This window comes from Vipera ursinii (genome assembly GCF_947247035.1).
Source record: "Vipera ursinii genome assembly, chromosome: 1".
Taxonomy (NCBI): domain Eukaryota; kingdom Metazoa; phylum Chordata; class Lepidosauria; order Squamata; family Viperidae; genus Vipera; species Vipera ursinii.
In genome coordinates, this window is record NC_139512.1 from 162,339,452 (window position 1) to 162,352,757 (window position 13,306).

The 13,306-nt window shown below is 37.5% G+C and overlaps 1 protein-coding gene across 1 annotated transcript in view; it reads left to right on the forward strand.

The window, feature by feature from the left end:
• OSBPL6 (oxysterol binding protein like 6) overlaps positions 1-13,306 on the forward strand; it is a 90,131-nt gene that overhangs the window by 29,815 nt on the left and 47,010 nt on the right. Inside the window, exons 5-10 of the mRNA XM_083349327.1 lie at positions 2,461-2,514; positions 6,356-6,469; positions 6,557-6,727; positions 7,407-7,539; positions 8,574-8,677; positions 9,199-9,285. Coding sequence (XP_083205453.1) covers positions 2,461-2,514; positions 6,356-6,469; positions 6,557-6,727; positions 7,407-7,539; positions 8,574-8,677; positions 9,199-9,285 — 663 coding nt within the window. The remainder of the gene's footprint in view (positions 1-2,460; positions 2,515-6,355; positions 6,470-6,556; positions 6,728-7,406; positions 7,540-8,573; positions 8,678-9,198; positions 9,286-13,306) is intronic.

The following is a 13,306-nucleotide window of genomic DNA, read 5'->3' on the forward strand; positions in this document are numbered from 1 at the left end:
CAGAAACTGACCAGCAGTTGTTGAACCAGGCCTAGCTCTTTAGTTCCTGACCTTGAACTGAATGGCAGACTCTGAAGGAGGCTTTCACTTCTTCCTTTGTTTTGCCTTTGTTTTGCGCTCATGTAATATGTTGAATTCTATCAGCATTCAGGTGAACATGATTAAATCTTCCTGCAGGGCTAGAAACAAGCAGTTAGCATGTGATCATATACCCTTTAAAGAAGTTTAACTGCCTCAACATAGATACGTATTATTCAATTATAAGACATACACACAGACAGAAAAAACGGGAGATGAAATAGACTGCAACATAAATTGTATTCTCTGTATGAAGGCGTAGGCGAGTCACAGTAAAGTATATTACTTGTAAGGAATAAAAAATACCAAATGCAATGGCTAAACAGAGTTATTTGATTAAAGGGAAAAAAACGTACATTTAGCGGTGACGGGAAACCCTTTGTGGACTTGTGATTTGTAGCTTTGATGATTAGAAAGGATAGACTATAGAAAGAAGAGAGTAATGAAGTAATCTTAGAGAGAGAGGGTAAATTATAATTGTATTTATACCTGCTGAGAAGACGATTGACAGTCACTTCTTTATATCTTTCTTAATACCCTCTTTTCCTACTTTCCTTTTTTCTTTTTCCTTCCTCTTACCTTTTTTGTTATTTTTTATTTTTTTAAATCTCTTTTTTTCTTTCTTTATTTTAATTTGTATTAGTTCTTACTATTCTTCTTAAAACTCAATAATGTCTGTCTGTCATATCAAATGTTGGTTTGATTATTGTGAAAGGAATTGTTCAGACTCCATCACAGCCAGTTACTGAACGAAGGGATGATACAGGAATCCCTGAGTATGATGTATGAAGCTGGGTACATTTTTGATGTTTTAAGAAAGTTAAGAATTTTTTCTGAGATTGGAGAAGCATTTGACAGGAACGGTTCTTATAAAAAGTATATCAGTTTGACTTTGTGTCTTTTCATTCTTATCCCGAATGCAAAGACTTGCAGGAAATCAGGTTCTCTTCATTTAAAGGGTTCTGCCAAATAAACCTGCTTAGCATCCTAGCCTTCAGAAACCTAATTCTAGGCAAGCTTTCAGTTGCAGTAATTCAGTAGGGTTATTGAGATTTGCCCCATGAATGACTTGATTCAATTCTGTCAAATAAAGCAGACTCACTTTTAGAAATTCAGACAGGCCCCTTATCAGTGTAAGCTGCAGAATCTTGCTGTTTTTTGTCAGAAAGATGAAAGCACTATTGCATCTTCTTTTTTTGAGACATCCTTGTTACATCACAGTGCACATAGACAGGGGCAGGGTTTGCATCAAATGCTGCAGTGCTGCTTGTGTCGGTCTGATTCTGTCATGGTCTGTTGGGATGACCTTGGGAAGCAGGAGAAAGAGCTGCAGGCTGGATAATTGTCATGCCAAAGTATCTCAGTCCATAGGAGGAAAAGGAGTGTAGGAAGGCATCTCCGAAGGCACCCGCCCTAGTTTTCTAGAAAGGAAAAAAAAATATTTGTCAGGCTTGCAAGATTTTATTTTTGTAACCTTACAGTAAAGGTAGCGTTAGTATTGGTTTGTGCTTCTTGCCTAGACTAGTTTGAAGGGCTTGTAGATCCTTGTTTGCTCTGCTCTGGGGACGTCAGTGCTCCTTATTCAGTAGGACTACCTAGATTCTGTTTTTAACCTATTCCGAAAATACTTGGTTCCAGTATGATCCTGTGAGCTATTTGTCAGGATCCACCTCAATCCACATCTTAGGAAATAAGAACTCTTGGATGCAAGTTTAGTCCAAAAGGAAAATGTTTACTAGGATGGAATCGATTGTGGCAATACAAGACGGAATCTAACAAAGTTACATTTCAATCCTATATAAAGCATTCCCATTTCAGCCCCTCCCCTCATCCATTTGGTCAGGCTCTCATCATTTGCTTAGGTGTCAGGTCCTTCCATGGGAAAGGGAACTCTCCTTGGTTTTATGGTTATTGTTTTTCTTTTTAGTTGTAAATGAAGATGCAATCCAGATCTGTCTCTCCCCCTCCCTCCCCCAGTTCAAATGTTCCCTGTTGTTTGAAGATCGCCTAAAGTCTATCCTCTCCCCCCCCCCTTCGGAGAGATGGCAGAATCCCCAGAATAAGCACATTGTTCTACCTATACATTTATGAAATGTGATATAAATGGATTCTGACAGTGATGGGTTGTATTGCCATATACCATAGCTCAGTTCACAAGGCAGCTTTAATGATTTAGCTTTAGGATTGATTGATTGATTGACTGATTATGTTCCATCAGGTTGGTGTGGAGTCCAACCACATAGCTAGGAAAATCTATCTATCCCTAGCTTGGTCCTTCATTTATTGTAATGATGTTTATTGCTGCATGCAATGTGTTTATGTCTTCATTAATAATTTTATATATTCTCCACTGCATTGTGATCTACATTTTTTTTTCTGCAGCGCTTTTTTGTTCTGGACAATGGAATGTTGAAATATTCAAAGTCACCAATTGATGTAAGTAACTCTGGGGGCCTTTAAAAGAACAATGAATGTTACATATTATTTGGATGCTTAGTTCCAGTAACGATGCAGATATTCCTGTACTGTAGAGAAAAGGTACAAATCCTCCCATGCAGTTCAATTTTTCCCCATCCTCCTCCTTTTTTCCCTCAAACATTCTGGATTTATCAGTGTTATAACATGCCAGATTTTATTTGTGGCAATTAGATAATTTTAAACCTGCTGGGTTATTAGTGTCTCTGAGCTTGATTGTTTTCCAGCAGTTATTTCATCACCTTGAGATGAAATCTTATTTCTGTGGTTTCTCCATATATCAGGGAACAAAGCACACTCCAACTAAGATTGACAGGATAAACTCCTGTTTATAATGACCCAGCAAACTCCACCCTCTGGCTCTTAAATTATTAAGATTTAAAACCAAAAGCACATCAGCTTCTTGCCTTAATACTATTATTTTGAAACTTTACTTTGGTCAGATCAGTGTTCTGCCTTTTGCAATATTATTCGATAGATAACATCAGTGTACTTATTATGCAGCACCTGAGTCCTTATAGGTCAAGGGCCTTGGAAACTCTGTATATGCCATTTTCTGCTCAGTGAACTACAAAATGCAGCAAACCCTCAATTTTACAGAATAATAGAGAGGAAGGGATGATTATTAGATCTGAATAACCATTAAATCGCAAAGGGGATGCATAAAACAGTAAACGAATTTTCTCCATTACTTTCATGAACCAATTTTTAATGAAGATTGGTAAATCAAGGGTTTACTGTAATAATAAATAGATAGAGATTTTAAATTGTAACTTTGTTTTACTTTAATTGTAAGGTGATTGTAGACCATAATAAAACATTTATTTTTACTATAATAATACAAGTCAATAATTACATAAACATTGGAAAAATCTAGCCAAGTTTAGAAAAACATTAGAATAATAAATATTCCTGAAACTACATAATATAGCAACTTAAAAGATCCCTGTTAATAAACAATATAAAACAAAAATGACCTATAGCATTGTAGATTTAAAGATGAATTTAATTTAGTTTTTGTTGCATCTTTAGAATTCCGTAATTGTTTTAGATTATATATGTATATATGTTAAAATTAAGTACATTCTGTTATTTATTTTATAAAATAAGAGTTTCTCTACAAAATGGTCTTAAAACACAAAAGCAATCTTAGTTATAATTAATCTTTCTTTTTTGTATAATTGTAGGGAGGGGAAATTGGTTCAGAACATGTTGATATTTTGTTCAGAGGCAGACTTAACTATTTGGGTAACATTGTTTTCAGTTATTTCTGAAATATATGTATAATGGATGACAAATAGGAGTTGATATGCTTATTTATTTAGTTAGTGCCTTTGTGCCTATTTTGAAATTTATACAGGTATAAGTTTTCATGAGGGTAGAAACTCTCTGTTGTTATTTATCAGCATACATTGATGTTTACTATTTGCATATGAATGATGCATCTTACCAGAGTTAAATTAGCCATTTTTTATCATCATAGCTTTCATTACTACATAGGTGAGCCAGTGTTAATCTGAATTTATTTCTTTAGCAATGAAAGTAGCTGTCATAGAAATGTCACTTAAATTAGATCTATTCGGTTTGGACTCCGACTGGGCAGAGTCTGACGATCAGGACATGGGTGGTCTTGTCGATGTTATCTGGGAGGAGTTCGACCCTGTGACTCCAAAGGAAGTGGACAGGATTATGAGGAAGCTGAGCTCCACCACTTGTTTATTGGATCCGTGCCCTTCCTGGCTGGTTTATTCAGCTCGGGAGGGAACACGAGGCTGGCTCCAGGCGGTGATATCTGCTTCCTTGAGTGAAGGTTGTTTCCCCTCTGTCTTGAAGGAAGCGGTGGAGAGACCCCTCCTCAAGAAACCTACCTTGGACCCAGCTGTATTAGACAACTTTCGTCCGGTCTCCAACCTTCGCTTTCTTGCTAAGGTTGTTGAGAGTGTGGTGGCGCATCAGCTCCCTTCGGTCCTGGAGGAAACTGACTATCTGGACCCGTACCAATCGGGTTTCAGGCCCGGGCACAGCACGGAGACGGCATTGGTCGCCCTGGTGAATGATCTCTGGAGTGCTCGGGACAAGGGTTGTTCCTCTGTCCTAGTACTATTAGACCTCTCAGCGGCTTTTGATACCATTGACCATGGTATCCTGCTGCAGCGTCTCAGGGGATTGGGAGTGGGAGGCACGGTTCTTCAATGGTTCTCCTTCTACCTCCTGGGATGTTCGCAGTCAGTGTTGGCAGGGGGACGGAGATCGACCTCGAGGCCTCTCGTTTGTGGAGTTCCTCAGGGGTCGGTCCTCTCGCCTCTCCTGTTTAACATCTATATGAAGCCTCTGGGTGAGATCATTCGTGGCTTTGGAGTTGGGTATCAGTATGCTGATGATACCCAGCTTTTCATTTCAACCCCAAACCACCCCAGTGATGCCCTCGACGTGATGTCCCATTGCCTGGAGGCGGTCCGGGTCTGGATGGGGAGGAACAGGCTTCGGCTCAACCCTGACAAGACGGAGTGGCTGTTCGTGCCAGCATCTCAGGAAACTCAGATTATTCCATCTCTCACTATGGGGGGTAAGTTATTACCCCCCGTAGATAGGGCTCGCAACTTGGGAGTTCTCCTAGATTCACAGCTTTCTTTAGAAGATCATATATTAACTGTGACTAGGGGGGCCTTCGCCCAGTTGTGCCTGGTGCGCCAGTTACGGCCCTATCTAGACCTTGATGCCTTGCGTACAGTCACTCATGTGCTCATGACCTCTCGGTTAGACTACTGCAATGCTCTCTACATGGGGCTGCCCTTGAGGACCACTCGGAGGCTCCAACTGGTGCAGAATGCAGCCGCGCGAGTTGTGTTGGGGGTCTCCCGATACTCCCATATTACACCTCTGCTCCGTGAGCTGCATTGGCTTCCGGTTGCCTTCCGGGTGAGATTCAAGGTACTGGTTATGACCTACAAAGCCCTACATGGCATGGGTCTGGAGTACCTTAGGGAACACCTGCGGCCGGCATCAACTTCCCTCCGCCCAGTGTGCTCCCACAGAGAGGGCCTCCTCAGGGTGCCTCCGTTCGGAGAATGCCGTCTGGTGGCCCCTAGGGGGAGGGCGTTCTCTGTGGGTGCGCCTGACCTGTGGAACCGTTTACCGGTTGAGCTCCGGATGGCTCCCGACCTTCGCTCCTTCCGACGCGACCTAAAAACCTATTTGTTTGAACAAGCCGGCCTGGTCTGATGGGTTTTGTTTTAATTATTGTTTTAATGTAATTTATTTTCTGCATTTGGGCACTAGGGTTTAATTTGTTTTAATTTCTGTATTTTGGGTATTTTGGTATTTATGTCCCTGTTCACCGCCCTGAGTCCTTCGGGATAAGGGCGGTATACAAATCAAATAAATAAATAAATAAATAAATAAATAAATCTATAATTTTTGCCTGTACGTATATGTAGATTATCTGAATCATAGCCTCAGGCTTGTTTTTCATTCTGATATTTAAACATCTGCCATTTGCTTAGTTTTGTTCTTAAAATAGTTTTATACAGAATTATTCCACATCTTTTATTTACTCAGCCTATGAAATGTTCATATGTATGTGTGAAAAAAAGCAGTGCACTTCTTACATAACAATCCTGTCCTGGATAAGCAGCAGGTGATGTCTTACCAACTTTTTCCTATTTTTGCTATTTTATGTACCTTTGCATTATATCCCAGAAAGCTACACATCTGTCTGCTCATTCTAAAAAGCAATAAGTTACCAGTTTTGCCTTTGATTTCCTACTGTGCATACCTTTACTTTTCTCTTCTTTTTTTTCAGACTCAGAAAGGAAAGGTTCATGGGAGCATAGATGTGGGATTATCGGTTATGTCAATTAAAAAGAAAGCACGTAGAATAGATCTTGACACCGAGGAGCATATCTACCATTTAAAAGTAAGGAGTATTTCTACCGAGTTATGCGGTAAAAAGGAAATCAAATACTATTACTGGATTCCTCACTCACATCGAACTTTTAATTAGGTAAAGTCCCAGGATTCATTTGATGCTTGGGTGTCAAAGTTGCGCCATCATAGATTATATCGCCAGAACGAGATTGTGCGATCGCCACGGGATGCCAGTTTCCACATATTCCCTTCAACTTCCACCACTGAATCTTCACCAGCTGCTAATGCCACAGTGCTGGAAACTAAGGTACAACCTTTTATTCAGTTGGGAAGAATACCATCCTTCAGTTCATATAGAGTTGTTTTATAATATACAACATTGCTAGCTGCTCAGTATGGATGCAAATGACAATGGATGCCGTTATATGTGAGTAAACGCTAACACCGAAAAGAAGAACACACTCAACGGAGGAATCTACACTGTACAGATAATCCTCGACTTAACCACAGTTCACTTAGTGATGGTTACTCATGGTCACGCGATTTACATTCGGATGCTTGATAACTGACTCACATTTATGACGGTCGCAGTGTCCTGGGGTCATGTGATCACCTTTTGGAACCTTCTGACATGCAGAGTCAGTGGGGAAACCAGATTCGCTTAACAACCTTGTTAACTAACAACTGCAATGACTCACTTAATAAATGTGGCAAGAAAAGTCATCAAATGGGGCAAAACTCACTTAATAAATTCCTCACTTAGCAACATAAATTTTGGGCTGAATTGTGGTCATAAGGTGAGGACTACCTGTACCACATTTACTAAAATATTTGTTATTTAATTGAGACTAGAGTATCAGATACATACATGCCTCAGTTTTTAAAGAAGAGGATAACAATTGCCACTTTGTTTTTTTTATCACAGGCAGTTTTTCTCCCAGAATTCTCATGTGTATGTGCATATTTGTGGGCATGTCTTTCTTTAGGTTTCACAGAATAATTTCCCCTGGCAACCATCTATCCCCTGCAGTAGTAGTCTACCTGCAACATGTACTACTGGCCAAAGTAAAGTAGTTGCTTGGTTGCAAGAATCAGAGGAGATGGACAAGTGTGGAGAAGGTGAGCACTTCCTTCCTTTAATCATCAGTCACTGCCACTGATACAGCACAACATAGCTTGAAGCTACAATGAAAATGTACTTATTATGTTATATAGCAAAAAAAAAAGGGAATTCTGCCCTGGCTGTACTTAAAATGAAGCCTCCTCTTTTTAATTGTATGTAATTTTTCCAAGAACCATCAACATTTAGATTTTCAGCACTAATCAAAAGTCTTAGTATATTTTATAGTTAAAAGTACTCAATTTCCACTTAAACATTTCCTGTGTAGTATACATCTGTGTAATGCAGAGCTGAAAATTCTCTAGTTTCTCTATATTATAGGTAATAATAATAACATTTTATACTTTCTATTTCAATGTATCTTTTTTAATTTTCAAAATAGTTATCATTTCACTCAGGGATAATTGTAGGGATTAAAGATAACCCAAAATGAATTTTAGGATGTTCCCATTATTTGCCTTGAAATATAGTTTTAAGAAGGTTGAAGAACCAAAGAATAAAAACCTTCCCCAAACTATGAGTGTTTCCAAGCAAAGGGTTTTTTCCCCATGGGTCACCCCACTAGCACATAAATTGTTCTGTTCTGCACATGGAATGATTTACTATCATGATGTCCACCAATCTAAAGTTATTCCAAGAAGGTTTGGGGACATGCAGGAAGAAATTTAACAATTGTATGGAATAGATCAGGGGTAGGCAACCTTGGCTCTTTTTTGACTCGTGGACTTCAACTCCCAGAATTCCTGAGCCAGCTGGCTCAGGAATTCTGGGAGTTGAGGTCCACGAGTCATAAAAGAGCCAAGGTTGCCTGCCCCTGGAATAGATGAAGGGAGCCCAGAATCGGTTTGCATGATGTGGCCTGAAATTTATGGATTGTTACTGTGTGATCATCTTGTTTCCTTTATGGAATGTTAGTGGGTAATGGGGCATGGGCTCAGATGTCATTTCAGTAAGTCTCCTTGTATTACTTTAGCAAATAAAATCTTAAATCAAAATAAATTTTTGTTGTTCTAAATGTGTTATTTTTTGTCAGATCTTGCACATTGTCAATCAAATCTTGTAAAACTCAGTAAAATTCTTCAGAACTTAGAAATACTTCAGAGAACTCAGTCAGCACCTAGCTTCACAGATATGCAGGTAAACAAAATAGATTTTAAAAATTATTGAAATAATGCTTGCTTATACCATTTATTTTGCATTTCAGATATTCTGTATGAATGTTCTCTGTCATGTCATTGTCAGTATATGAACTTCTAGTATGACACAAGAATTATTCATTATTATAGTCGAGTTCTCTAGTGAGTGTAAACTGAAATAATTTTTAAGCCTAAATCACATACTTTGTTCTAAATTTAATTTTCAGTTGCCCTTTTGTTCTTCGTGTTAAGAACTGTTTTGAAAAGAAAAATGGAATTATCCTAGTTAGCAAATATTAGACAAAATTCTTTAGCATAAATGCTTGAAGAATTGTACTGCAATTCTTGTTTGTGAAACTGTCTTTAATGTCCTGTTTGCTTTATCTGTATCATACTGTATAGATTAGCACTTCGGCAGTCAACTAATGCTGGGTGTTTATTACTAACTTTTGCAGTATTGTCCATGTCAGCTTTGTCAGCTTTAACCCAATGCTTTACTACTTTAATTATTTTATAACATAGGCTAACAGTGTAGATAAGAAAGACAAGCGTGTCACCAGAAGATGGAGAACAAAAAGTGTGAGCAAAGATGCTAAAATACAGCTTCAGGTACTGAGTTCACTATATTTTAACTGTGATTTGGTTAAGTATTTGTTAAAAATAATAAAAACATAAAATTAACTTGGATTTGAAGTACTGGCTATTTAATTATTGATAGCTTTTTAAAAATGTAAGATGAAGGTCTGCTGCTCAAATTATTTTTGTAATTATTTGTCCTTAGAACTGCTAGACCTTGTTGCAGAAATCCAGAGGACCGCTGGAAGGTAGCAGATCACTATAGAATTTTATTTCCATCTAGTGGTTCTTTGGATTTTACAGCCTTGATCTGGTAACCATATCATTTCTCCTATGAGCACCAAGGCTTATTAAATAAAGAAAAAAGAAAGAGACAAAGAGAGAGAGAGAGAGAGACCTAAATAGATTGATTCCTCATTATCAAGGCACTATCATGAGTTACATGATGAATATATGTGACTATTTTGTGTGTGAATACATTTTGGGAAATCACATCTAATTGCTATACTTACAGAGCAGTTACACACAGTAAGGCAAGGTTTATCTACTCAAAAGTGATATCGTATCAGAGGTATAGATACCCAAATTTTTGTTTTTCTAGATACCTTAATGTAGGTAAAAAAATAAACTTCACTGAAGTGCCACATAATCTGGTCTTGGATGCAGAGTTTAATGAAATAAAAACAGCATTAATTCTACTGCAAAATGGTAAAGCAGCTGGAATGAATGGAATTAGAGCCAAGGTATTGAAAGCTGGTAGAGATGATCTAATTCAATGACTACATTCACTATTACCCATTATTTGGCAGTCAGAGGAGGTCTCCACTGCATGGAAATGAAACAGCAATAGTTGCAAATGCAAAAGCTACTGGGACGTAGGATTTTATCAGTCATTGGGAAGATCTTCATGAGAATCATTGACTGACTTTCCAAAAACAATGGGAATAGACAACTGGAGAAACCAAAGAAGATTATTACTTTATGTGTTCATGAAAAAGTTATATACAGATCAGCAGAAAGAACATGATGAAACAGACTCTCAAGATTGGCAAAGCAATAAGTCAAGGCTATGCACTTTCCCCTTATTTATTCAGTCTATATCCTGAATATATAATAAGGGAGGCTGGATCAAAGTATGTCATGATTTTAAAATTGGAGGGAAAAACATCAGCAACCCCTGCTTTGTTGTTGATACTACCCTAATAACAAAAATGCAAAAGTCTGCAAGACTAGTTCTAAAACTGAAACAAGCACAATGAAAAAAATGGGATTAAACTAAATGACGACTGGTACAACAATCAGTCTTAGGACAACCAGCCTTAGAATTCATAGTGAAGATATCAACATTGTAGATAGCATCTATCTTTTAGGATCAATCATCAACCACAAAGGAACAAGCAATAAAGAATTACGCTGCAGACTTGCACTTGCTAGAGCAGCCATGAAGGCCTTGGAAAAGATACTGAAATACGACAATGCATCTATAATCTACAGAGATCAAAAGTGCAAGCCATGGTGTTAGAGAAGATGTTGGAGAAGACTCTGGGAATACTGTGGACAGTGAAGAAAACATGTCAGTGGTTCATTGAACAATTCAATCCACGCTTCTCACTTGGGACACAAATGAACAGACTCAAATGATCCTACTTTGGACACATGCAGAGACCTAGATTTCCGGACATCTGTAATGCTGAGAAAGATGGAAGGAAGGAGAAGAGGACTCAGTTAGATGGACTCACTAGCAGTGATGATAAGTGTACTATTGGAAGACCAAGTTTGAGACAGATAATCATGAAGAAAATCTATGTATATAGTTGCTCTCTTTAAATTGGCAATGACTTGGTGGCATGTAATCAGTCAGCTGTTTATATAGAACTGGCTGCCTAAGAACATACATAGTGAAAAGGTGTAATAATAATATTTCCTGGAATTGAAACAATCACTGGGAAGTTGAATTTCAATCATAGTGTCATTTTGTCAGTCCATCTTTATTGAAAATTATATCATATCCTACTCATCAGGCACACATCCTTATATTCTTTTATTGGCAAAAATTATTTAGAATGGAATATATCCTTTCACAATTAATGTGTGTCTTATAGGAAATAATAGGATTGCACTGTTACAGAGCCTTGCCAAAAGATGATGTTGGGTTCTAGATATTCTCTGAGCTTGTTATTTTACTGTAGACATTTCATACCAATCTAGATAACATAATTTATGCATAGGAAAATGGAGTATCCTGCACCAGTAATGTTACCTAGACTAGCAATGAAATTTTGCAGAAAAACAATGAAACTTAGGGAACAATGAAATTTTTTACCCTGACCTGCATGTATTCTCTAAAGTTGGAAAAGACAGTATAAAACATTTTGGAAATGAATGTATTATTTATGGAAGAAATCACTCTTAACAACTTTATAAACATTTCTTTTATGAGTGTAGTGGGATATCTTCACATGTGTTTTTTTTGAATGATTCACAAAGAGACTATTGCAAACTTGGAAATAAGTAGTTTCTACTTAGGGAAATAATATAGATCTAATGACAATTGCTTACAAGTGTACAAGACAAATTAGAAAAAAAGGAATATAATGACTTCCACTGTATTCTTTCTGAAGTTACAAGTAGGAGAGAATGTGTTGTTACCCTGAGCCACACCACACATTGGAGCTTTGCAATAAAAGATTCTGTTTAAAATATGTGCTTTCAAGCTGAAATTAGTTTTAGTCTCTAGCATGGAGACAACCTGCTATGTCTTTCCCCAAGATCAATGGGAAAAAGCTAACTTTTAACTGACTATTTGCAAGGCAATACTAATTGGTGTACAGTTAATCAGATAAGATTGCATACAAAATATTTCATTTTCTACTTGAATTATGTTTCTGCTATAAGCAGTGGTGGGATTCAAATACCCGAACAACTGGTTCTCTTATTGGATGCAGGCCCTGGGTCTCCAAAGCCTAGAACGGACTTCCAGAAGTGGCATCCATGCACTTCCGGTGGGCTGTTCTAGGCTGGGGAGGCCTGGATTGAACTTACAGAAGCAGTGTGCATTCAGCCAGTTCTCCGAACTCAGCAAAATTTAGCTTCTGGTTCTGCCGAATTGGTGTGAACCGGCTGAATCCCACCACTGGCTATAAATAATAATAATAATAATAATAATAATAATAATAATAATAATAATAATAATAATGACGTTGGAAGGGACCTTGGAGGTCATCTAGTCCAACCCCCTGCTCAGGCAGGAAACCTTATACCATTTCAGGCAAATGGCTGTCCAGTCTCTTCTTAAAAAACTCCAGTGTTGGAGCATTCACCACCTCTGGAGGCAGATTGTAAAATGAGGTTTTATTACATATAGATGATGTACCACTGTCTTCAAACAATCTTTGTGCTTGTGGCATGCTTTGCATGAAATGTTTATACAACAGTGGTTTTGTTATATCTTAGTTAATGTCTTGTGTAAGGAATACCAAATTTAGGGTATTTTACTTACCATAATCTTGATGTTGCTACTCTGTTGATACAGTCTGGGACTTCATTGACTTTTTTGACAGCTTTTTTGACATATTTACATAATGGTTTGCTAGGACACCAAGATTTTTCTCACAGTTACTATTGTTAGGCCAGGTGTTGCCTATTCTATAGCTGTGTATAACCTATTCTATAGCCTAAGTGCAGGACCGCAATGTTGGAGCTGTTTTTTTAATAGCAGAAATTTCCAAGGAGATTTTTCTAAATTTATTCCATACTTTCAAAAATTCTGTTTAGATTGCTTTGTGACCTATTTATCATAATTTCCCCACATAGAAGGTATAATTCAGAAGCCTACAGAATTTGTACATTTCGGGATTAATGTAATGTTTTTGAAATTATGTGGAAAGATTTTAGAATAACAGTCAACAGTCTGAAGGATTGTTTTTCTATCAAATCACCAAACTTAAAGAACAAAAAAGAAAGAAATATTGCAACATTCTAAAACATAGCTTTGTATTTTTATGTAAATTGATATTTTAGTGATATATGGGATTAATGAAGATTGATCTAAAAG